Here is a 27,849-nt window from a genome sequence, read left to right as displayed (position 1 = left end):
GCCGCCTCCAAATCCCTCTGAGAGACCTTCCTTGTTACACAAAACACCAGTGGGAGACAGGATCTCTCAACATCTGAAGGAATGGCGGGGCATTACCTCAGATGCTTGAGCACTGGAAACAGTAGCCCAAGGTTACTGTATCCCCTTTCTAAAAAGGCCTCAGAATCATCCACCGGGAGCCAACTCTGCCAAAATTCCGGATCCACTCCTGTTGCAGGAAATTTTAACCCTGCTAGAGAAAGGTGCCATAGAACTGGTACCTGTAGCGGAGAGGAACAGGGGTTGGTACTCCCCATATTTTCTCATCCCAAAAAAGGACGGAGGACTGAGACCCATCTTGGACTTGAGAAACTTGAACAAGTTCCTCAGGAAGGACAAGTTCAAGAGGGTGACTCTTTCTCAGATCCTTCAGGCTTTCCAACTCCAAGATTGGTTGGTATCATTGGACCACCAGGATGCTTACTTTCATGTGCCAATCCATCCAAAGCACAGAAAGTACCTGAGGTTCGCGATTGGCAATTCTCATTATCAGTTTCCAGTTCTTCCATTCGGGTTGACCTCCGCCCCGAGGGTTTTCACCAAACTGTTGGCGGTTGTGGCAGCAAGTCTCAGGAGAGGATGTATTCACATATATCCCTACCTGGATGACTGGTTGATCAGAGCAAGTTCTCCAGAACAAGCTCAGGAATATCTTTCTATCACCTGCCACTTCCTCCACTTCCTCCACAATTGGGCTTCTCCCTCAATTTCAAGAAGTCCCACATGATACCATCCCAGAAGCTCCAGTTTATCAGAGCAGTCTTGGACACTTCCTCGGGAAAAGCCTCGCCTCCCGAAGTGAGAGCTCTCCACATCCAGCAGATGGTAACGAAGTTCTAGAATGCCCAACGTCTACCAGCCTTCGATTTTCTCAGGTTGCTCGGCCTCATGGCATCCTGCATTTTCCAAGTACCAGAGGCCAGGTTGAGAATGAGATCCCTTCAATGGGCACTCAGAACTCAGTGGTCCCAGTTCTCAGGGAATATGTCGGATCTTCTGCAAGTCCCGAGCGCAGTTGCTCAGGATCTTCTATGGTGGGCTTGCAACAACAACATTCTCAAGGGAGTCTTTTTGGCAACCATGGCCGGAGATAACAGTAGTGACGGACGCCTCACTCACGGGGTGGGGAGCACACACCAACGATCTGACAATCGGCGGTCGTTGGTCTCCATCGGAGTCCAAAGTACATCAACCTGTTGGAGCTGAGGGCAATCGGACTAGCTCCGAAGGCCTTTCTGCCCTCTGTACAGGGAAAGAATGTCCTGATAATGATGGACAACACGGTGGCCATGTACTACCTCAACAAAAGAGGAGTAGGGTCACTACCACTGTGCAGAGAGGCAATGCAGCTATGGTTCTGGGCAGTACAAGAAGGAATCACTCTATCAGCAATTCACCTAGCCAGAGAGAAGAACACAGTGGCGGACGCTCTGAGCTGGCAGAGCACGGTCTCTCACGAGTGGGAGATAGCTCAGGAAGTCCTTCTGGAGATCTTCGCCCTTTGGGGAACCCCTCAAGTGGATCTGTTCACCACTGCAATCAACCGGAAGTGCGATCAGTACTGCTGAAGGGAATTTCCTCAAAGAGGAGCTCTGGGAGACGCATTCGTAGTGGAGTGGAAATTTCCACTGCTGTACGCGTTTCCCCCAGTCCCCGTGATTCCTCAAGTAATCAGGAGGTTGAGAAAGTTCAGGAAAACCATGACCCTAATTGCCCCAGATTGGGCCAGGAGGACGTGGTACCCGGACCTTCTGGACATGTCCATCTGCCCTCCAATAAGTCTTCCGCAAAGAGGGGATCTTCTTTCGCAAGAGTAGGGTTGGGTTCTCCATCCAGAGGTCAAGACACTCAATCTTCACGCATGGTTTCTGAGAGGTTGAGATACAAGTATTGGGATCTTCCGGATGACGTAATGGAAATCTTGCTTTCGGCCAGAAGACCAGCAACAAAATCTTTGTACCAATGTCGCTGGAACAGGTTTAGTAACTGGTGCAAAGACAAGGATGTGGACCCTTTTCAGTGTGGCACCCCAATGGTGCTTTATTTTCTGCTACATCTAGCTAATCTGGGGCTCCAGATAGGAACCATCAAAGGATACCTTGCTGCGCTGTCCATATTCGAGCGCTCCTCGGAAGAGGGTTCATATTTCAAAATACCGTTAATAATTCAATTCTTAAAAGGGCTTACTAATGTATACCCTCCAGTACCTTTTCATGTACCAACTTGGGATTTAAATTTAGTACTAAAATTCTTGACTTGCATAGCTTTTGAGCCTCTGCATTCATGTCCATTAAGGCTTTTAACTCTAAAAACTGTCCTCCTTGTGGCCCTAACATCAGCCCGCAGGGTTAGCGAACTTCAGGCTCTCTCATGCAAATCACCATATACTATTTTTTATAAGAATAGGTTCTTGCCAAAAGTAGTCTCGAACTTCCATTTGTCACAAAAAATAGTACTACCAACTTTTTATCCTCCTCCTCATCTGGGCAAGGAAGAGGAGAGATTACACAGACTAGATCCCAAGAGTGCTCTTAGTTTTTACGTCTCAAGGATGGCTACATTGAGACAAGATGACCAACTATTCGTGGGCTATACTGGTCATAAATTAGGCTTATCTGTAACAAAACAGTACATTTCCCGCTGGATCATATTGGCCATAGTTGAATGCTACAGATTAGCGGGAAAAGAACCACCATATGGGCTTTGTGCCCATTCTACAAGGGGAATGGCTACTTCTGCGGCTCTAAAGAGGGGAGTCCCGGCAGCAGCTATTTGTGCAGCTGCAACCTGGAAAACATTGCATACTTTTGTTAAACATTATTGTTTGGATACTGCCTCCTCTAATGAGGGTTTATTTGCCAAGACAGTTCTGCATTCTGTCCATGAAAACTGAAATTAGTACTCCCGCCTCCAAAATTGATACTGCTATGGGAGCCTATCACAAGATGAGGAATACGTGGGAGGGCACAATCCATTCGAAAAACAAGTTACTTACCAACTGTAACGTTCTTCCGACTGGATGTTCCTCCCACGTATTCCTCATCGACCCTCCAATCCTACCCCACAGTACAGTTTCATGTTTTATTACACTTTCCTCTCACGAAGAATGTATCAGTCATGTGGCACGCCTGGGTGTTCCTCCTATATGTTTCATCGAAAAAACAGAACTGAAGCAACGGGCGCGGCTCGAGCTATTTATACCATCAGTGACGTCGACAGAGTACGGAGTCCATCCAGGGACAATCGACGCCACGACCTCGAGCACAGCGCCCTCAGCCGAGAATTTTTTTTTTCAGAAGCAGCGAAGCTGGAAATAACGAATTATCACAAGATGAGGAATACGTGGGAAGAACATCCAGTCGAAAGAACGTTACAGTTGGTAAGTAACTTGTTCATCTTGCAAATCGTTGGCAGTTAGACACACACACATACACGCACTCTAACACACGCTCCAACTAACACGCACATACACATATAAGCACATATATGTGAACAAACAGAGGCATGCACACACACCTACCTCTCACACATAAAACTATACCTTTGGGTATGCGTAAAATAACTTTTTTGATTTATTTGCATGCTGCTTCTTTTTCTGTACGCCATTCAAAGCTTATCTGTTCAAGGGTTAATTTGAAGAGATTTAGGATTGCTGTTCCAAAACACTTTCCATTTCAGAAATCTTTAATATCATGATTGAATAATTATTTCTACTCCTGCTTTGTAGGTACAGTAACATTATACAAGTATTTATCCGGATCTCTAAAGAAGAAGGTTTGAAGACCCTTTACAGGGGGTTTACCCCAACCATTTTGGGAGTGATTCCATATGCTGGATTGAGTTTTTTTACTTACGAAACACTGAAGAAGTTGCATTCAGGCAAGTACATCTGTGGGAACAGTTAAGTCACAATGTCATAGAATTGTGTTCCTTGAAGGAAGCCATCACTAGCAGTGATTGTATTGTGCTTAGCGTGACTGATGTACATGATCTCCCATTGTAACTAGAGGTAGGCACCAGCTGATGATCATAATGGAAAATGAAAGCCAGTATTTCAGAACCATATTGACTGTTTGACACTGGCAACTCTTCGTATCATCCATGGTCGGATATCAAATAATCCACCCACTATATCACTTTTAAAAACCATGGTGGTTCTGAAACATTAAACAAAACATTAAGCTGTTTGCACTGCTTGTTCCCAGGGTCTCTTCCGGCTTCTCCTGCACCTCTACTTCTCCATCATGGGATCTTAATTATATTTATAAACCTTAATTATCATAGGTGCACACACTCCCACACTAAACTTATACAAAGCACCAAAGTACTTCATTAATGCAACTAAAGTCTTCAACCCTTAGCTCACAGCAAAGGAAAATAAGGCACACTACACTGCCCTTTACGATGCTAGGCTTTGGCAGGCTCCATAATTCATTCTAGTAATAGTTGGAGGTCACTTCATTTTTACATAGTCGAATGCAAGGATCTGTATCTTTACCTATCAAGGTTGGGTGGCCGTTTAAAATAACAGCTACCAATTTTGGAGATCTGGAATTACAAGTAACTATTCCGTTATTAGTCCTAAACCAGACCCACACGGGATTCTTGATGGAAATGACAAAAGGCATTGAACAATCTGAGCTTGCAGTCATCGATCTGAGCAATGTGATAAATACATCGGTTTGTCCTACATTACAAAACATCCTAGAGCAAATGGCTTCACAGAAATCGGGCATACAGGACATGAAAATCTTACTACAAAATCTTGGCACTGAGAGAATAGAGATTAAGTCATTGATTCTTGACCTTAAACAGACCAAGATGGAAGAAAAAAGGAAAGAGGAGGAAAATGAACCAGTCACAATAGAACAAGGGCTCTGGTGCCCTCCTGATACACCCCTTTCCCAAATCAGTCCTTGAGGAATTCTGCTGTTTGGTTCAATTAGCTGACACAGCCTCAATAAAGAAACTGCCAGTGGAGATTAGCTGTATAGAAGAGCAGGTGGACACAGTAGAGGGGGGAGACTGGAAGGATGGCTCTAATCAATCATACCGGAGACAGAGAAGGGTCAGGAGAAAGAAAGATGGTTAATGGCATTTTGCCCCTTCCAAGGCAGACCAAGAAAACAAAAAACATGTAGTGTAAAAAAACAGAAACTTCAGAGACAAATAGGTTTATAAAAGGTTTAAGTCTCCCGCCAAAAGTAATATCTGAAAATAAAAAGGCAGATACGGATGCAAGGCCAGACAGAGTGCCACAGTTCAACCTAGAAAGGAAAAGAAACAAAAGTCATCTGCAACAACTGAGTCGGAAGACATAAAGGTGACAAAAATCACAATAGGAATTCAAACAGCCCTAACCCCAGGGTGGAGAGAGAACTCCTGTGCTTGAAAAGAAGACAAACAATATATCAACATGGGCTCCGATCTTCCTCCCAAGAGCCAAACCTGAGAAAAAAAAATCACCAGCATCAGGCAATGTTCTGAAAATTGCTGCAATATTCTCCAAGGGCTTCAATGGAAACAAAAGTCCACGCTTGGCTTCGGCTATTTCTGACATAACTGCAGATCAATGTTGTGGTATACAAGAGAATTTAGGTTTGGCCCAGACAACAACCACGCTATTCGAACGCCAAGAAATGGAACACATGGAAAGAATAAGTGATGAGCAAGGACATAGTATCAAAACAAAAGAAAAAACTTTGGTTGTCAGCCCAGAGGAATCGGCACAGTTTGCAGTCCCGAAACTTTGGTTGTCGTGCATTAAGGGAATAACTGAATCCTAGATTTTTAAACAGAGGAGTGATTTTACCAATCATCAAAAGAATTCCAGACCTTTACTTATTCTCCTCTAATTGAGATTGAGTTTGTTTCCTTTCCGAACCCGTATGACGGACAGTTGGTGGAAGTAGGGTTTGCTTCAAAGGTGGGGCCAGGTGCTCTGCTTTCAGCTGCAGAAGGCATCTTAAAACTGGGCTTGGTTGTACATAAATATTTGCCTATGTTAAAGGGAAGTGGTCAGCTAGAAAGAGGGGAGTTTGTGGGGACAGAGGAGCAGCAAAGAGTCAAGTAAGCGCTTGAGCAAGATCCCAAGATTTGTGATCAATCGGCTTTGTGGTCCATGTTGCCAGAATTGATAACCCAGATTTGTTATAAATTGGGGGTGAGACAGACGTCCCTCTAGTTAAGAGGGGTTTAAAACTGGTAAGCTGGAACACAAGGGGTTCTAGCTCCTTCCGAAATGCTAAAACAAAATCCGAGATCTATGGTAGAAATGACCTAATTCTATTCCGGGAAACCTGGTTGGTGAATTCACTGGAATTGAATGGGTTCAGAGTGATCGTGCAGTCCGCAACAACTACAGGCAAAGGAAGGCCTAAAGGGGGCCTCTGGAAGCCTTTAAAACTGTGTTTTTTTTAAGGAGTCGTCGTTGGGGGAAGGATAGGGGAGAGAGACTTAAGTTGGATATATGGCTTGTCAAAGAGTGCATAAGTCTGTATGTTATTTTCTTTGTTTGAAAATAATGAAATTGTTAACAAAAAACTAAACTTGCTGCTCGCTATAAGCTCCAATCAGAAGAAATTCCTCTAGCTTCCTGTCCACTTCCTTCCTCTACGGTAGTGGCAGCAGCTACTCTACAATCTAAACCGCCTTCCTCCTACTCCACTGCTGCCTCATAAGTATTGTCCTTGACTGTATCGTGGGGGGCAAGGGGAGTTTTTGCCATTGCTTCAGGGCTTCACCTATGTCAGGCATACACTGAGGTCATACTTGCGGCAGTCAACCTCAAGTTATGGACAGAATTGTTGGAATTGTAAGACTGTATTCCTCAAGACAAACTCAGAATCTGCTCTAGGCTGCATCCCATCACGTGGACACGTCAGCCTGGGGCCTTATGATGGGGGTTGATGTTTCCCGCCAGACATGGCTCCATGCTACAAAGTCTTCAAGGGAGATCCAATAAAAGGTGCTTGACCTTCCCTTTGAGGGAAAACTGCTATTCCATTTCTCCACTGATTAGGAACTTAACAAAAGTGAGTAAGCTAATAGCCAAATCCTTGTCTGTTTTAGCAAAACCTGCACTATCAAACATATACTCAGAAATCCGAATCCCGATCAAGATCCTTTTTTTTTCAGGTTTCAGGACCGAAGAGCGAGCCAGGCAATCGTTCCTCCAGTGGGCCTGGGTGCAAACAACAAAGACAAGGCGGCTGATTATTCTCCCGGTCCACAGCCTCCTCTTCAGCTACAGGAGCCCTTGCCTCCGAGAAATCTACAAAATGTTTCTCATTGGTCCCACGAGTCTCCAGTGGGATGAAGGATTTAGTCTCATATGGAGGAGTGGAGGACCATAACAGAAGACCAGTGGGTTTTGTCTGTCACCCGAGGGACTTTTGGCTACCCCTTCCAGATACCCCTTCCAGATACCCCACATTCTCACCCCGCCTTTACATCAGAGAGGGTCTCCAGGGCCGCGGTGCAAAACCTCTTGGTCTTCAGGGCAGTGGAGCGTTAGGAGGGCACTAAAGTTTATTCTACATAGAACAAGCGACCTCAGAGGTTTTTCCCAACTGTTACCTTTGGGAATCTGAAAGGAACCCCCGCCTCCAAGACTTCCATCTTGCGTTGGATTGCTTTGTGTATCTCGGAAGCTTATACAGTACAAGGCCTGCAAGTTAAAAAAGGCATCCACGCCCATCTAGTGTAAGGGAAAGCAGCCTCTGTCGCTTTTCAGAAATATGTCCCATGGGAGACCATTTCCAAAGCAGCTACATGGCCCTCGCATTCTGCTTTTTGTAAGCACTATTGCCTTGATCTCAGTTCCTGGGCTGATGCTCAGTTTGGCCAGGCAGTGCTCAAAAACCTTTTTTTGTACATTATTTCCATCCTCCCATTTCATATGGTTATTGCATGGAAATCTCCCAAAGGTATGGAGAAAAGGGGACGGGACATAGGAGTATAATAAAGTTACTTACTGTAGTGACTACCTTACTCCTAGTCCATATTCCTCTTACGTCCACACCCCCGCCCGCCTTCCCCTCTAAAAAGCTTCCTCTGTTTGCTAAAAATTGTCCTTTGACTTTGGCAATAGAAAAGGACTGAAGAGTGATGCGCGCTGGCCGGGGCTCAGGAAAGCCAGGGCTACAACCATGCACGGTGGCCCCGCGTAAAAATAAAAGGACAACAAATATTTGTGATGCTTCAAAAGTGCTCCAGGCCCGCCCCGCAGGACGGAATGTCCCAAAAGTATGGAGGAAAGGGGACTATGGAGTAGGAGTAAGGTAGTAGAGTAACTTTATTATCTTGCATTATGGTGGACATGCAGCTGAAGATGCACTAATGAAACTTAGTGCCCTCAAATGTAAGCAATGTGTCCAGGAGCCAGTGCATGTCTGCAATGTAAATATTTCAACTTGCAGACATTTTTTAAAAATGTTGTATGTTGATTCTATTGCAAAGGAATGTTCCTGATCTAGCCCCCCTCTAACTGCCCCTAGCCACCCCCACCACCCCCCACAATTACACCCCAACCACCCTGGCAGTCCCATTGCACATACTGCTTTTAATCTCAATATTTTATATTTATTTTTAAATAATCAAGAGATTAAACTGGTCCCCTTAACTTTCAGTGCTGAGGAAGTCACCACAATATTTTACTTAAATACAGTCAATTTATCTACAGAAAAGAAACAAGATTGCCTATTGTCTCGCTAATGTTTAACATGAACGCACCACACACATCCATATATCCATATACGTATATATATATATATATATCAATAAAAAAAACTTTGTTGAGGGGACGTTATGGTTAATTTGCCCAACGAAAAACCTGTGTACTTAAGAAAAAAATGTCTACCTCCCCATTATGGTTCAAATTAAAAACAAAAAAACTCTGAAATTCGCCAGTTATGGTAAACTAAGCCCCCATACCTGCCATCACCACTGTGCACTGCTAACACTAACCCCCAGAACATGAAAGATGGCATCACAAATGTCATTGATGACATCACTGACGACATGACATGTTAAAACAATGTAAGGTTGAACAATAACAACACACACAATACAACAAGTCAACACGAAAGTGTTTAGGCCAATAGGTGAGCTTAAATGGGCTCTGATGGTGTGGCCTTCATCAGGACGAGATATTCCATGGGTGGAAGTATCTTGTGGAGTCGGAACTTGGGAGCTTGTTGGCTCGAGGAGTAGCAGTGTCAGAAGTACACTGAACGATATTCAAAGTCCTAGTTGTGGTCGTTCCTTAAGGGGAAATGTTGCCAGTAAATAATCAGGCATAACCGTCCAGCGTGGAAAGTACGCGAGACTGCACCGTGAAATTGGGATGCGAAAGCTGCCCGGACGTAAGATGATCCGTTGCAGTGACGAGCACAGACCCCCGGTACCTAAGAAGTATGCTGGGGAGCTGTCTCAAAAGGAAAGTAATCGGTATGGCTTCCAAGGCTGCTGTTGGTTCATTAGACTCTGCACCACCCCCAAACTCGCCGCCACCACCACCTCCCCAAGGGCCTGCAGAGAGGTATACAGGTGAGGATGTAGAGAGAGAGGAAGAGAATGAGGTGGAGGAACTCCACACTACGATCAATCGCCAGCAGTCATGGGTGTGGCGGTTATTTTCAGTTTATGGGAACGTACCAAAAGCACATGCGAACCTGGTGAGGTGTAACCGGTGCCAGGTGGAGCGGAGTCGCGGGAGATTTGGTGCGTACAGCTTTGGTACGACAAACATGAAGCGACACCTCAGTTTGTTCCACACTGCGGACATTCGCAAGGTGGTGCTATGTGAAGGGCGTAGTCGATTGAGTTCCTCCACAGCATCCTCCGTGTCTGATCCTCCCACCACAAGAGACACTCCTGTGGGGAGGGCCTCCCTCCAGCTGCCTCACAAGCCATTCGCAATGCTGTTGACCCTTACCTTTCAAACGTGACAATAGTGTGTATGTATTGTGACTTAGTACTCTGCAGGGGGTCAGAGTTTTCAAAGTGCTTTTGAGGCTATGGTCACGGAGCACCAGAAGATCTGCTCCTTACCTAAGTGAAGCTCGCCCTATATCTTTCTGTCCTCTTGCCCTTTCTTATCCCTGTGGCTGGTGCCCCTTCCTTATCCTCCTTTGGCCTCCTCTCCTAGTGTGTCGTGTGCTGAGAAGCAATAAACGTGAAAACAACAAAAATTACAGAAAAGGTTCTTTTCAGAGCCGCCTTCTCAGTTTAACAATAGAACTATGAAGTGACCGTTGTAGACCCCCACGGAGTTGTGGAAAAGTTCACGGACAGTCGTAGGGAAAAAAAGGAGGGTGCAAGCGGAGCAAACACAATGAATTGTACACTGGGAGTAAGTGGTGGCTCTGAAAAGAGCCTTTCGGTGGTGTGTTGTGTGGGTCAAAAACAGTGGATTGGAGAAAACGGATTGTCACATAGGTTATTGTGAATCCAAAAGAAGTCGCAATGCATTTTGTACATTGCGAAGACAAATCTGATTGCCAGCATATGTGAGATGGATTCCATCTCTGCGGAAAATGAAAGAGCTGTGAAACAAAATGTTTTCATTGTGGAATGAGGACATGCCAACATCTCTTAAAAAGGCACAAACAGCCTTATTCACATTGCGTCTCGCTTTCTCCATTTGTGGACCAAAAGCAGAAGAACGCAGCCATAATTGTCTTTGTGCAATATGGGAAAAAAGTATTTGACAATTTGGAAACATGTCCATGAGCTTCGCAAGTCCTTCCTTCATTGCAAATTGCAAAGAAATTCCAAAGACATGGCCTAAACTGTTTCCTCTGCAATGAATGATAAGTATATCTGGAGGATGCTCTGTTAGTAAAGTAACACAGAGAGGTACCACGTCTAGCCACCTCATGCCATGCACGCCATGCCAGTGCACTTCCACATGAGGAAATCCGAGATCTGCAGATAAACTACAGCTTTCTGCATGCACCTTCAACCAATGTATCCATGAGTCTCCCAAAATCCAGATAATCTGTTTGCTAGTACGCAAAGCCATGGCTGTGTGGTCTCCTGTCAGGGAGAAGACGGTTTTACTAAATCTCGCCGTTCAGAACACACCCACTGAATTTTATTGACCAATCCCTAGCTCCGCTCATTTTCATTTGCATGCGTCTCCACCCCAGAATCCCGATTGGTGATATGCGCTGGCTGCAAACTACCTCCATGTCCGCGGACATGTATAGGATCGGAGCGTGACGACGGTACATTAAAGTATTATTCCCCTTTTTCCCCTTTACGGTGGGCCCTGAAAAGAGCCTTTTTTTTGTTTTTGGCCAGATACCTTACAGACATCTGTTATTTTGTTTATTTTTTTGTATTTTTTGTCCATACTTTACTCCTACAACCATTACAGAACCTTCTCTAAAGCAAGCCTTACGTTCCAAAAGAACATTGCATTTCCCAAAGAAGATAGTGCAACACCAGCTGCTTCAAAATAATCTGCATTATTTGGAACAATGTTTTTGTGACTGCAGAAAAACATACCAGCGTGTAACATAAAAGCATGCATGCTGCGATTAACGATACACCTCCCAATACTTTGATCTGGACAGAAAAAATTATTATTGTCCCATTCTACTCTAGGGAGTAAACCAGAAACAATTACTTTCGCAGTTGGAAAGATGTTCATGAGTGCTTGAACCAACTGTCCCAAATCTGCCAACAAAGTACGTGCAGTCACGTAGCCCAAATGGCAAGCACCGTAGTGCAAAATTACCACATGAGGAGAGGACATCGTACGTATGTCTCTGCAAACTTGCAGAATTGCAGCAACATTTTCATCAGTCTCAGCGTTCCACACCACCTCCACTCCTCTTAGATCGAAATGGTGTGCCACATGCCTACTCTCGACATAATGTTGTAAGCCATGGACAAAAATGTCTCCAAGCACCAAAACCCTGACTCTCTCCGCCTCTGCCATCTTCAGTGTACGCACCATCTTTCGACACAAGAGTAATGTGAACATCTGATTGGCCGATGCCTACAGTCCCCTTTCCATGCAGGATTTGATGTAGAAACCGTATGTGACACGCCCTATCCACGGACAAGCACTGCCTACGTGCGGCACGTAACTCTTACCCAGTCCTTTCACACCTTCCACAGCGGTAGCAAATCGAGTCCCTCGACACAACTAAGCAGTCACACAACCATCCACCAATCACATTGAACATCGCTAAATCTAACTCTGTCATCAACATTGCACACTTCAAAATTACTGTCGATAATTCTGAATGGAAGTCGGATATCATTGCAATGCACCTACTTCAGAAGCTACTGTGCAAGTGTTGCGAATTTCTACATACAGCTCCATGCATGCGCACATGCATGAGTATAGAGTACAGGTATGTATATTTTAATCAGAGAACATGTGCAACCCTTATGATTTAATTTAAACAAATGAATGCCGCTAAATGTGCATAGGCAATACATACCAACGCTCCCCCTTTTAAGTGCAAGATGTCGGATTTATCATTGACAAACCGCACAACTGCTTACTGTCTTCCGCATAACCTATACATGCGTTGCAAGCATGCCTATTTAGTGTGAAACTCGATTTTGTATTAGAAAATGTCAGAGTTGTGTACTGTGTACGGCCTACAGTAATGCTACTTGCAATGTAATCATATAACAAAAGTAAGCGCTCCCGATTGCTGTGGTGACATCTCCCTCTGAGGGTCTCCCGATTTTTCGGCATTGTGCTTTTAAATTGCAAGTAGAAAATGTTTTCCCATCTACTACTATGCCCTATCGCATACAAACCTCTCTCCTATAGATAGTACACCCTGTAAAAAACGAGGCATTTTCGTAACCTTGAAAATGTTAGCAATTTTGAAGGTCTTGCAAGTAACATATTGCAAATACCACTCAAAGGCTGCACAGCGAGAAGTGAAATGCACACATGCACTGGGTTGAAATATGAAAGGAGAATGCTCTGACAAAAGATGCACAATTAATGTGTGCAGTATCAGCACTGCTGTAAACACACAAAGTAATTAATTTTGTTTTTTTGAATCGCAGGGAAGACTACTCTCCTGAGAATCAACAGCATCTACACTGCAGATGACATATCCGAAGAAACCGGGTCATTTTACAAAAATAAGTAAGTACAGTGCTACCTTTATATTGTAACTACTCCTCAAAGAGGCTGCGTGGGTTATTTGTTTAATTTGGGCACCAAAGCAAACATTGATTTCTGAACCATTCTACCTACAAATATCCATTTATTGAACAAAGGAGACCAGGCAGAATGGCTCACAAATCCCTGTGTGTTTGGAACCCAAATAACATACGTAATCCTTAGAAGATTAGTTTTAGAAAAGAAGTTGCTGTTGCAAGTTTATGGCATTTCGTTTATTAATAATGCTTCTCTTCACCACTAGCCCACTTTGTACTCTCATCTGAAGCATATTGTAGTATACAAACAGTAAAATAGCCTTACCAAATCATTGTAAGAGTCCAATGTACATTCACACACTATGACAAAGAGCTTCCCCATCAGACTCATCCACACATGTACACAGCACACATACATTGTACAACAGACCAAAGTATGCCTTCTTTTTTTCAACAGACACCAAAGAATGCCTACCAAAAAGCAACTCAGTAGAAAGGAACGTAGAGCAAATAAAAATAAAAGTGCCCAATCTAAGCATCCATCTGTTTTACAGTTTGTAGAGAATGTTGGAACTAACAAGCTAATGCAGTCGGTTAGCAAAACAAAGGAAGCTTCAACTACTGAAACTTTACCTCCTCCATCAAAATGTGTAATAAAACACAAAAATGCTGGCAAAAAATCGGCTACCAGTACAGCTAACAGTGCTCTTACTAATCCTGATGGTGTAACAAGAACCCATAGTAAAAAAAGTATTTTATCAAAATGTTTCGTCACAGAGTCCTTCAGAATCTACTAAGAAGAGGACTGAAATCGTCCTCACCCCTTAAAACCTACAGTAGAAAGTTAATCCTACAAGCTCCCGTGGACCGTGCATTCCTTCTGAAAAGGAAGTTGTTTATATTAGTGTTAAATAGGATGAAAGCACTAACAAACTACAAAAGAAACGCAGCAATAATAAACGGAATGTGAACAAAAATTATTTCTTAAATGTTTGTGGTGGTGAATGGAGTCACACAACCACAGAACCATATTTTAGTGAAAAAGCATACAAATAAAATCAAACGAACACAATTGCCATCCATAGCAGTGGACGAGGGTATGAGAAAATCAATACTACTATCATGGAACAAGAAACACTGCTTACAAAAGTATCCTCTGAAAACTCAGAATTACCTCTCGATTCAGCAGAACCACACCGTCCAGTTACAAATGGCCGTGCACATCAAGGTGTGCCATTCCAAGCAAAGCTTTCAAATCTTTACGTCAGTTCCTCAATCAATATGTAAAAGGTAAAGACAAAAGTAAAATGAAAGTGCTGCAAAATATGGATATTTGTCCAGTGCGCAAACACACAGGACTACAAGGACATTCATTAGCCTGCATTTCTGGGCCTATTTGCAAAAGCACCTTCCATGATATCAATACATCATTCAAATGTAAGAAATCTACTGTATAAAATATACTACGTCCAGTCCAGCTTCAGAATTAGGCAATTTAAATAACACTCTTCTGCATGGTACACCCAAATACTTACAAGAAGAAATTGACCGTATTCAGAGAAAGTATTTTGGAAGTGAAAGACACTTACAAAATGCAATAGTTTTAGAACATAGTAGCAACCATTCTGCACATAGCAACCTTCTATTACACACATAGAAAAGAAATGGTAAAATTTAAAAGGTCATCGGCTGAAGTACCAAACCATTTGTGTGTGTTGCCGCAGAACTTTTTACAAAAGCAACACAAGAAATGTAGACATAGCATACAAAATAGAAGACAATGAAGATTCTAAAGAGTTTGAATTAGCTCTCTACCTTTTAGCAGAAAACAAATATGAACTAACTGAACGCCTAATATGTTGCAGTTACTGTACTACAAAATTAGACAACAACCACACTCCTTCACGTGCTATTACAAATAATTTGGAATTGTTCTCACTACCAAAAATCCTGCAACAACTCAATTTGTGTGAGAGGATATAATTCAAACAATTCACCCATTTCAAGCAATTATACGCCTTCATCCAAAAACAGCAAAATTACCTTCCTGTCATGATCTCTGCTTCCAAAAAGTCAGGGTTTTCCCAACTCCCTTGGAAGCAGATCCATAACCCAGGTTCCGAGTGCCAACCAGTCCCAATTGGGACCTTTTGAAGCCAGTCCTGGCGCCAGTGGCACCAGGCTCATAAATATGCCCAGTCCCAGCGCTGGAAGCGCCGGGCTCATAATGCTTGGGTGGACTTACCTGCAGCAGACCATGCTGCTTACTTGCCTGCCAGTTGAGTCTCTGATCCTCTTCTGTTTGGAACTACTTTTCCTGTTGGGTGGGGCAGGAGCCACTCCCTAGATTCAGAACACTGGAACTCTTCTGGAAAGCAGGAACTCTTTTCTTAGGCGTGGCTGTGGAAGGAGACACTTAAGCACTACAGGAGGCTATTTGAACCACACCCGATGGATGAATCTTGCTTTGCATTATTCTGCATCCTCAGCAGCAGAACGCTCATCGTGTCTTCTGCATCTGATCCTGGGCCTAAGGAAAAAGGCTTACCATTCTGAATCCAGTCTTCAGCAACGCCTATAAAGACAAGAAAGAACAGGTTAGCATTACGGTCTTCAGTGACAGCTCTTCACTTACCTGGTCCATCGGCTGTCACCAACGCCTCGCGCTGCATTCCGGCATCTGAAAGACAAAGGCTTACCTACTCTTCGTGCGCTCCGGAGGTCTTCACACTGCATTCCGGCATCTGAAAGACAAAAGCTTACCAACTCTTCGCACGCTCCGGAGGCCTTCGGCGCTGCATCCAGCATCTGAAAGACAAAACAAGGTGCATTTAAAGACATTGGGGAACTTTAATACTCACGTGCCATTACTCCTTTCCACATCTAACCCAGTGGGTATTCCGGCACCCTGCAGCCGCCCCGAACTTGTACCTGCAAAATAAAAAGACAGTTAGAGTGCATCGTGAAGCAGGCAACAAGCGCTTACTTACGTGCTTCCAGGCGCTTCTATTCATCACACGGGCTCCATCTTCAACTCACTTCAGCCCGCCATCCGCCATCGCCGGAACCCTGCAAAACAAGAGACATCATTACTAAAGACTTTAAAGACATTAGAATTATTCGAAACTTACCGTTCGTGCAGTAAACGACGGACAGCAGTCCTCTGAAGTCAAGAGGCCTGCTCCCCTTATCCAGTGAAGAAACTGGTTACAGCACCCTGCCTCGAGGCAGATGGAGAGCACGGCGTTCACTTACCTAAGACATCTTACCCTTCGAGCCAGACATACAGTGCACAGAGGTCCAGCCCAAAGAGCCAGCCGTGTGTTACACATCACCTTTGAAGATACGGTATACGCCCAGTCAAGACCGGCGCCTCTACGGGAATCAGGTGAGCGTTACACTTCCTCTGAATTGGTGAAAGACATTCATGGCAAAGTAGTTTATTTGCCATTAGATCTAACAGAAAATGTACACACTCTAGGAGTGCAACGTTCAATAGAGCATTGTTTAATAGTCTTGGTAAATGGTGTACCAACAAATTACAAAAAAATTGGGCAACAACTGGTGGACTTGCATAAAGTTAGACAAGCATTGCAATATCTAAAAGACCATAACGAGTACTACAAGAAAATAAATATTGATGAAAGCTTAAGGGAAACAACTGAAATAATTCAAGAGCCATCAGAAACTGGACAATTCGAACTTCTGGATCCTGCTACAGTATCCACACTTTTGGACCATTACACAATTCATCCATTGCATTCCAATGAAAGCATAGGTGATGCACTAGAAACTTACCAAATGCAGCAAACCAAAGGGTCACCAATGAATATATGGGGAAAAAGTATAGAAGCACGTGCTTTTCTACTGCTATTTCCTACTGGCAAAGGTGGAAGATACGAAGATGGACGCACTCAGATTGGGGCATCAGAATACCGCTCATTACAAATGTATTTGCAAGATCCCAGATTTAGAAAATGTGCTATGCATATTCCACCTACTCTATGAAAGTGAATTAGCAACACAATGGGCCTCAATACACGGTAGGCGGTAAGGGTTCACCGATACCGGTATTTTACCGGTAAACCCTTACCGCCTTACTACAAGGTCCCTTTGCGGGTTGGAGAATTTAACGCCTGCTTTTTGCAGGTGTTAAAAACCAACCCGCAAGGGACCAGGGAGCTAATTACGGTACCGCAATTTGCGGTGCCGTAATTAGCACCTTCCTCATTCTCCTTATGCCCTATGGGGCAAAAATGGGAATGGGAAAGGGTAATGGAGGAAGGGGGAATAGGGCGGTAATTCCCCTTTCCACCAAGGCGGTGCCGGTATTTTACCGGCATGGACCAAGGTGCTAATAGCTCCTTGGTCCACCGCCGTCCGTGTAATGAGGCCCTATGTTACGGAGTTGCACACATTTTGAAATCTGGAATCCATTTTCAAAATATGTCAGCTACGCATTTGATACAAAAAGTACAGGAAAAAGATGAGGTTTTACAATCAAGTATAACAAATTTGTTTGCAAACATGCGTGGAACAAAGGAATACTGGTTCCGACGGCATGGAAACGTGCGTTGTATGAACAGAAACCTTGGACCACCGACTAGGTTTGTTGCGCTAAGTTGTGCTGAATATGCATGGGAAGATTTACATGAGTTCCTACGCATAGCAAACAGCAACAAAAACAACATAGATATATTAACACCTGGAGAACTATGCTCTCTAGAATCCAGGTAATGTGTCAAGATATTTCCATCATCGTTTCATTGCCATGCTACACTTTATTTGCAATAAAACTGTTCCTCCCCTTGGAGAAGTGCAGCACTTCTTTTGGAGAAAAGAATATCAAGCGAGAGGAGCACCACATATTCACATGCTGTTATGGATCAAAGATGCACCAAAATTTGGTCAAGACAGTGATAGCACTGTTTTGCAGTTTATCCAAAAATATGTCACTTGTGAAATCCCTTCACAACAGACACATAGTGAGCTGCATGGGAAGATTTTACAATTTCAAAGACACAAATGTGGCAAATATTGTCTCTGCAAATACAAAAACAAAGGTTAATACTACACCAAATGCCACTTTGATTTTCTTGAACAGTTACAGAAACGGGTGAAGCGAACAACTTCATGTCTTCAGTTCGACATAGTGTTAAAGGTAAATCACCTAAGAACACGTATTACATAAAAAGAAGGGAAGAATCAAAATATATCACTGATTACAATGCAATCATTGCCCTCTTATGGAATGCAAACATAGATGTGCAGGACATTGCAGACAATTCAACTGCTGTTGCAAGATATGTTACAGCCTACTTAACAAAAGCAGAAAAAACAGAGCTTCAAGGCCTCTGGGATGACCTAGCATCGGGCAAAACATTATCACAGAAATTGTACAGCCTAGGCATAAAAATGCTCTCTCATAGAGAATGTGGTGCCTATGAAGCAGCAGATCGTTTAACCGGCACTGTTTTGTATGGAAAATCAGACAACATAGTATGGCTAAGTCTTGGTCCTGCAAAATCTAGAAAAAGAGTGCTGAAATCATATGAGGACATAGAAACAATTGCCAGAAATGATCCCAACAGCTAAGACATTCTAAAAAACAATTTACTGGACACATACTATCCGAACAGGAGTAGCACTTTGGAAAGCATGTGTCTATACCACATAGCTCAAAACTTTGCATACAAAAATAATGTAAAACCCAATGAAAGCAAACGTAGATAAAGCGTGACCGATTGTGAAGGGAGCTTAGTGAAACTTGCCAAACGAAGCTTAATTATTCATGTAAAACTGTCATTAAAAACTCAACAGAAAGAACTATATTACATGTCCCTGTTACAACTTTTCAAACCATGGAGAAAAGAGGAAGACATACTAGAAAACTGACTGCTATGAAGATGCTTTCATAGCAAATGAAAGCGCTATCACCGATGTGAACTTTACGCAGTACAAAACAATGGTACACAATGAACAGCAACAGGAAGAACTACTTCAGGCCCAACTAGGTAAGGACTCTTCCGACAGTAGTCCACCTTCTGTAACAGGAAGTCAAGAACCACTAGGACAAACACTAATAGCAAATGAGGCTGAAGTAACTATGGCAGAAGTAGAAAACACCATGTATCGGTATCAAGAAGTTACAGAAGACTTAAATGTACAACAAGCAAAACTTAACAAAGATCAGCGCACCATTTTTGAAGACGTAACAAAACAAATTCTACATGGTGTACAACACAAAAATAAGAGTGTACCTGCCAAAATTACAAACCTATACTGCTGTACATGAGTGGTGAAGCTGGATCAGGGAAAACATTCTTAATCAAAATCATCAGCAAGTTCCTTCAACAATTGACAAACTGTCAGCTGTTGTAACAGCCCCCACAGGTTTAGCTGCCAACAACATAGGCGGTGTCACTTAACACTGATTACTACTGCTTCCAGTAGAGCATCAAAATAAATTAGACTATTACAGACTTTCTGCAGAAGCTGCAATGGAATTACGCAGAGTGTTAAAACAAATGAAAATGCTACTAATAGATGAAGTGAGCATGGTCTCCAACCTAATGTTGGCTTTGATTCACCTCAGATTGCAAGAAGTACTTAAAAGTAACAATGAAGAACTCTTTGCAGAGAAACACATTATCGTTTTCGGAGATCTTCTACAATTGACACCAGTGAAAGGTGAACCTATTTTTAAAAGCTTAGGCCACAAACTCTGCCGGAAAACTGTTGGTAGCATAGGTAATGTCAACCTTTGTCAACATTTCCAATACAGTTAATTCTCTGAGAACATGCGGCAATCTGCAGATATCACTTATGCCAACATCTTAAAAAGTATAAGAGTTGGTGTACTATCGCAAGAAGCACAAGTTGTATTGAAAAACCGGCACATTCATGCACTGTATGGCAATAATGCATGTGCAACTGATGTTATGGAACAAATGGCGCACAAAAATGTCAATTGTATGGCCTTAATGCCAACTCTTGCAAGCTATTTCAAATTCAATGAAACAATATTAAGTAAAGAAATGCAACCAGTAATGGAAATTAGCGCCACAGACAAACTAGACGTACATGGTATGACAGTACCCATGTGTGAGCAAGCCACAACAAGACTAAATAGTTTAGAAAATTCAATCTCCAACACAGCTGGGTTGGAAAAAATATTAAAATTATCCTTAAATTGTAGAGTAATGCGAAAACGTAACCTTGACGTCGAGCAAGGGCTAGTTAATGGAGCACTAGGTACAGTTGTTGGCTTTCAATCATACCCACGTGACAGCAACATTCAGTTTGTCAATATTCGCTTTGATAAAGTTTCGGAAGTGAAAAGGATAGGGCGCTCAATTCCTTCTCTTCAAAAACATGTATGTACGTAGAGAGCAATTTTCTGTAACTCTTGCATATGCAGTTACTATTCATAAATCCCAAGGTCTTACCCTAGACAAAGCATTGGTAGATATAGGAAACAGTCTTTAAGGAAGGCATGAGCTACGTAGCATTATCACACTTACGTACACTTGACGGTCTATTGCTAATGAACTTTGATGCAAGTAAAGTCAAAGCTAATATTCCTTGCATTCTAGAATACAATAGACTGCGTTCACTGTACACCCCTCATCTGAAACAATATCCTGTTGCAGATAAAGTAAAACGTGGTAAAAGAAAACTAAATGAAACCGAAATGCAACAGAATCGAACAGCAAATTCCTCAAAGAAAAGAAGCTAAAGTTTCATCAATTACCACAAACAAAGAACCTATTAGGGAATGTAAACCAGGGACGTTGTCAAAGAAGGAACAGACATTCCGAAAAATGCACTCAGACAAAGAACTAGCTGGTCCATTCAAATTTGCAAATGAAAGTGGGGTAAGTTGCTATGCAAATGTAGCAATGAATATTCTATTTCAATTGCCACCAATTGTTAACAATATTAACTTGCACAGTACAGACCAATTGTGTTTGCAAATGTTAGTGCTTCATAGAAATGCAACAAGCAATCCTGACAACACAACAGTGTTCATGGAAAAAATTGGACGACTGTGCTGGAATGGTGAGATTCACTGTGAACTCACAAGAAGATCCACAAGAATTTCTAATCTACTTACTATTAGTATTGGAAAACAAAACCATACCTGTAAATGAAATCTTCCAGATTTTGTACATGTGGAAACATACATGCACTCTCTGTAGCAACGTGATACAGGAAGAAATCCCAAATGAGCGATTTGTGTATGTTTCCATACCAAATTGTGAAAGCATTCCATTTCAGCAACTTGTACAGAATGCAAACTATGGCAGATTATGTACTATTTGCAATTCAGGCAATCGCTCCACCTTACTGATACAATCACATAGTGGCTACATAATACTTATGCTTCTACGTTATAATGCATATGGTACCAAAAACAACTGCAAACTGAATAGATTCCCACACGGTCAGGTGTCACTTGGAAAGAAAACCTTTACAACAATAGGTATAATCTACCATGCAGGAGCTACAACCAATGCAGGTCACTACACTGCATACATTAAAAAGAAATGTGGATGGTTCGAATGTAATGATAGCACCATTACCCTGCTCTAAAGCAGAGATTGCCAGCTAATCTTACAAATGCGTATTTAATCATCTTAAAGCCAAAATTTAATAAATAATGTGTACTACAAGACTGCCAAATAATTATGTGGAAGACTACAAACAGTTAGAATTCGCCAACAGGTATCTAACTGCCCAAGAGGATATAACAACGACACAAATAAATGAATATCACAGATTTGTAGGAACAAATGCACAGTTGGAATACGCCTACAGGCATCTAACTGTTAAAAATCGGCAGGTGGGCAACAAACATAACATTAATCAGAAAGATGAAGGAAATACTCAAAGGAAACAAGGAAGTAGTTAGTACCATAGCAAATGAAGGTTTTTTTTTTTTTTATCCGACAAGGATTTATTTTCCCCATACCCAAGGATTAGAAAAGCAAACACAGAAACTGAGCACAATGCACAGTACACTGGTTTGTAAACTAAATATGAGGGTTAAAAAAAAAGGTAAACTGTCTATTATGCAATGTAGTAAGTTTTCATAAAATGCAAAGACTAACATACCTTTTTCTTTTATCACAGAAATTAAAAAAGGGATACTGTCGCCAAGTACGAAAGGCATTAAAAAAATATGTGGATTCTGAACTGAGTAAGGAGTAAGTATATTGGCAGTCATTTTCTACACATGCAAATCTACAGGTCTAATTTATGGTAGTAATATGCTGGAGTGGCTGTAGGCTGGCCCTTGCATCTTCGGTGTGTAACCTACGCCTTACAACCAAGGTACAAAGAGTATAGTTCCTAGCCGCAACCATTGCTGCATATCGAAACCATGGTCCTTGTAAATTAGCTACTTATAAATTTACTTTTGGGACCATCGTCTGCAGCCATGCAGCCAAGACATTAGGGCGTGCACACAACTAGCGCATTACACCACACCCATCTTCACTTATAACTCCACTGCTTATGACCTCAGTCTTGGGTGCATGGTGTTTGGGCATGCAGTCAAGACTCGGGGTCCTGGCCAGAAAGACCACAGCATATCGGAACAATTGTGCCTTGTCATTTCACTATGTACAAAGTTGGTTTTGGGAGCATGGCAACCATGCTCCCAAAATGCTATCCCTCGCCACAACCATCTTAATGATGTTGCATAGTACAAGTGTACCAATAGCTGCGATATGGTGCAGTAGTTTGTAGCCACAGGCTACAGACGTGAGTTTGAGGCCATATAATTATCAATGTATGGGTGCACACTATATAAAATGCACAGTTGCTTACAACTGCAGTGCTTATTACTTTGTTCAAATACTCTGCATCCTTGCCACTACTACCACACCATATGACATCCATTGCAGCATTTAACTACACTACATACAAATGTGCTTTTGGGGGCATGGCCTTTGGCCATGCAATTGTGCCTTGTAAGTACACTACATATAACTGTTCTGTTTGGTGCATGGCCTGCGGCCATGCACTCATGACTGCAGACCCTCCCCACAGCCACCTGACTTATGTTGAATACTAGGGGTGTCTCTGTAGCTCTGAAATGCTGCACTGTTTGTGGGCAGGGCCTAAAATCTTAGGTGTATTTCCATATATTTCAATATATGGTTGTGAAGTGGCTTATAACTCCAGTGCTTACAAGTTTCCTTTTGGGTGCATGCTTGGGTGTATGGCATGCACCCAAAAGTACACATCTTGGCCAAAACCAGCGCACTAGATAAAACCCATGTGGGCTTGTAAGTGAAGAGGTTATAGCTTTGTTGTTAAGGCCATGCACCGAAGACTGCACACACTCCCCACAACCAGGCCATCGATACGCATTTCTATGGGTGTATCCATGGGTGTGACATGCTGCAGTGTTTGTTGCCAGGGCCTAGAGTTTTGGAAATAAGGCCTTCGGCCGACGGCCATGCATCTAAGACTCTAGGCCCTGGCCACAACCACCGTAGCATATGACACCCATGGCGGCGTACTAATGAATACAATACCCATAGGGAAAAGTAATGCAATTACGGCTATGTTCCCTAACACCACGCGTGTCCTTACAACAGTTACAAGTTCCCTGTGCACTGCACGGACTGAAATACTGCCCTTATTGGACCCCTCATTTTCTGTGCGTATAAGTGGCCATAGAAAATACATCATGAAGAGGTTATAACTTTGTTATTGGGTGCATGGCCTTCAGACCAATTGTGTTTGGAAATGTTAGTGCTTCATAGAAATGCAACAAGCAATCCTGACAACATATACAGTGTTCATGGAATACGGCAAAAATTGGACGACTGTGCTGGAATGGTGAGATTCACTGTAAACTTCAGCCATGCACCAAAGACTGCACACACTCCCCACAACTTTGCAATCAATACTACGGATGTATCCATGGGTGTGGCATGCTGCAGTGGTTGTGGCCAGGGCCTACAGTCTTGGAAGTAAGGGCTTTGGCCTTCGGCCGACGGCCATGCATCCAAGACTCTAGGCCCTGGCCACAACCACCATAGCACGTGACGCCCATGGCGGTGTACTAATGAATATAATAATACCCATAGGAAAAAGTAATGCAATTATCGCATGTTGTCAATTTCAATGTTCACTACCACTACGCGTGACCTTACAACAGTTACAAGTTTTTCCTGTACACTGCATGGACTGAAATGCTACCGTTATTACACCCCTCATTTTCTGTGCGTACAAGGTGGCCATAGAAAATACATCATGAAGACCGACCCCCAGAACACATGCATTGATCACCCATGTCTTACTGTCTGAACCTGTCCCAACGCTCTGTGACACAGCAAAAGAGTTTTATAAATATAGCATGTGTACGCTAGTTGTTGCTGCGTTATCGGCGGATCCAAGATGTCGGACGCAGCCAAACAATCTGACGCACAATACGTCTCGCAGCAGCCAATCGGCAGAGACGTCGCGTGTCCGCTGTCATGACGCCAGCCCCTTAGACAATTGGTATCTTGTCTGTGGACCGAACAGGGAAGTGTGACCGCGAAGCGGACATAGATATCACTAATTTTTTCAGACCTTCTTTTTGGTCATTTTAATGAAAGTACTGCACGGAAGGTCACCAAATTTACAAAAGCACGCTTTCTGGACAAAGCCCCTGTACCAGCCGCAAATTTCGTGAAAATCCGTCCAGCAGTTTCGCCTGTAGCCGTGCATAAAGTTTTTTTCCCCCATTCAGTCTATGGGAAAAAAAGACGTTTTGGGACACCCCCCACCCCTATAACTTTTGCCCCCCTGAACCAAACATCTCCAAACTGAGTGGCCCATGTACTTTTTCTTGCAAAGTTTGGTGAGGATTCGTCCCAGGGGAGCAGCGTTATAGGCCAGCCAAAAAGTGCTCTTCCTATGGAAACAGCAACTTAACCATAACTACACGGCCACTACAGTGTAGTTATGGTTATTTATTAGTTATATATATTTCATTTCAGCCAAGTCACACATTATTCAATACCACCTAGTAGCCATTGCTAGAAGTTCACCACGTTCTGAGCCACAACAGCAAGGCATTGTGGGTATGCAAATTAGCTCAAATGCAAATCTTTCTCCAGGAAATAATCTGTCTGCGGGAAGTGCTATTTTTTACTGACGGCCTTGGAAAATGTCTGTCTTGGGTTGATTAAGCTATGTATAAAATAACATTGCCTCATAGACGAACATTTTCCTGGAGAAAAAGTTTGCATTTGAGTTAATTTGCATACCCACAATGCCTTTCTGGTGCGGCTCAGAACTGGAGGTGAACTTCAGCGATGGCTACTAGATGGTGCTATGGATTGTGTGACTTGGCTCAAATTAACTTTATTTTCACATTTCAGGTGAAAGGTTTTTTTTATGAACCTTTTTAAACCCTTTAACAACAATTGGAGACTAGAGGGAATTTACCGACCAGACTGAATAATCACCCCAAAAAGTTAACTAAGCTTTAATAAAATATTCCCCCAGACATGTAATACAGATCCCTAAGTAACTTGGCTTATTTTGCAATTCTAGCTTTTAATCAATTTGAGCCAAACCCGCTATTCCATAATTATTTTACACATAGCATGCATACGCTTGAATTCTATCACCCGGTTTAAATCATGGAAATAACTAAAGTGTCGGTAAATGGAAGCTACTCTGTGAGCCACCACTTATTCTTTTAGTTAAAAAAATATATTTGCTTACATATTCAACTTCTATTCCAGCCATTCCCTCGCTTTCTTCACACACAACCCAACGTGTTTCATTCCTCTTCCACTGTAACTAAGAACATTTGAACAGGAATTTCATCAGGGGAACACTATATTGCATTTCCACATGATGTATACAATTCTCTAGCAGGTGTATTGTCTAAACTCCAATGTTCTGCTCCTTTCTGTGTCCTATCTTGCAGGTTGTCCATTTTTATTCCGTGTCTGACTTCCACAGCCTTCCATAAATGTTCTCTTGTTAGACCAGCTACAATGGGATCTACAATACAAGAAAAAACGGTTTTCTTTACCCGTTTCTAAGCCATAAATTTACAGGATATATATAACAATTTTTAATGTGCGTACAAGAATGTTATTCTCTTAATCTAACATTGGCACCATTCATTATGCAGGGAGAACAGAAAAAAAGGGGGGGGGGCAAAACATCACTAGACTATGAATGTTTTGCCCCGGTTAATTTAATTACATTTCAGTTTTGCACAGTCTCCCACTTACTCAATTAACTCCCTAACCATTACCAAATCCATTTCTAAGATCGATGAAGGAAGAGCTAGCTTTTTTTTTTCAAGAGCATGTTTTGCCCCGGACTGCTAGTACGTTCAGGTGCTAAGAACCGCCCTTAGTCTAGCTGCCTTACTACTAGGCACGTATATCTTGATCATTTTCTATTTTAGCCGACTCCTTTCACTTGCGATTTAAAGAACCAAATGAATGTGTCTCGCCTCCTTTCTAAGTGGCTGTGCCGCGTATATGGTAGGGTAAAGATATTTTGAACTGAGTTCTTACATGTTTACCTAATTTTTATTTTCATTTTGTACTTTGTGCATCTGTATGGCACTGTGCTGGCTGTAAATTTCGCATGTGACCGTTACATGGCTGCGTTACCTTCATCTATAGCTGTTTGCGTTTCAAATAGTTTATATCCAGTGATCTTGGTATTATCTCATGTTTGTTCACGTCGTTCCGAATTTTGTCATCGTAACTTAGTAGATGACTGAGCGTCTTTATTCTACCCTCGGTCATCTACTAAATTGCAATGACAAAATACGTTAGAATACAATATTAATAGAAGAAAGTGGTCTGTTCTGCCGAAAGTATAAGCATATCAATATAAACAAACAGTGATATGAGAACTAAACCCACTGTTGCTATGAGAGACAGTGTTTGACCGGTTAGAGGTATGGACCCTCCGGAAGACAGAGGTTTATAAGTGGTCACCTAGGTAAAGACGTGAACATGCTAAAACTAATGGACCCGCAAACTGGAGCAGGAACAAGAACGCTACTGGAAGCAAGTGAGTAGGATTTCTTGGAAAAAGCAGGTGTTATGGCGGTTTAAAAACCCAATGTAGCAATCTGTGACAGGTTATAGCAGAGCGTGCTTTTATTGTAGATCTGCAGACGCATCATTTTAAAAGCTGCGCAAACGGTGAGACTCACGAACGCTGAGCCGGTTTTGAATCATGGCAGCATTCGGAGGAGAGTGCCAGCGTTAACCGAATAAAAGGTTACCAACTATGTGATAAGCAGTTAGGGCGTTGCAATGACGGTGCAACAACCTGGCCCGCCCCCACCCTGATTGGGTGCTGTGATTTCCTGTTTGTCTCCTCTGTCCTGATGCACAACGCGCTTGCCTCTCCATCCTGGTTGAGCGGGTGGCTACAGGCAAGCTCACTGTTTCGGTAAGAGCCTCCGTGGGCCTTTTGAATATTTTGTTGCTGCTTCCTTTGTGTCCCTTGCTCCCTTGTCCCTCCGTGTTGGTTGTGCCTGTTTTCCTGCCTCCTGCCCCGCCCTCAACCCTGATTGGGTGCCCCTCCTTTACTGATCCTCCTAGGGCAGCCCCTGCCTGGCAGCTCCTACGGCTAAGGGCCCCTAGGCAAAGGGTGGCTCCCGTAGGGGCGACTCCT

General features: G+C 42.8%; 1 protein-coding gene across 3 annotated transcripts in view; it reads left to right on the top strand.

Moving 5' to 3' along the window:
• SLC25A42 (solute carrier family 25 member 42) overlaps positions 1-27,849 on the top strand; it is a 409,509-nt gene that overhangs the window by 331,417 nt on the left and 50,243 nt on the right. For all 3 annotated transcript variants that reach the window (XM_069649132.1, XM_069649131.1, XM_069649133.1), the window contains one exon: positions 3,767-3,918. In XM_069649132.1, coding sequence (XP_069505233.1) covers positions 3,767-3,918 — 152 coding nt within the window. The remainder of the gene's footprint in view (positions 1-3,766; positions 3,919-27,849) is intronic.

This window comes from Ambystoma mexicanum, chromosome 1p (assembly GCF_040938575.1).
Source record: "Ambystoma mexicanum isolate Mex_15411 chromosome 1p, UKY_AmexF1_1, whole genome shotgun sequence".
Classification (NCBI taxonomy): domain Eukaryota; kingdom Metazoa; phylum Chordata; class Amphibia; order Caudata; family Ambystomatidae; genus Ambystoma; species Ambystoma mexicanum.
The sequence above is the reverse complement of the archived record's forward strand: the minus strand, read 5'-3'. Positions and strand labels throughout refer to the sequence as shown.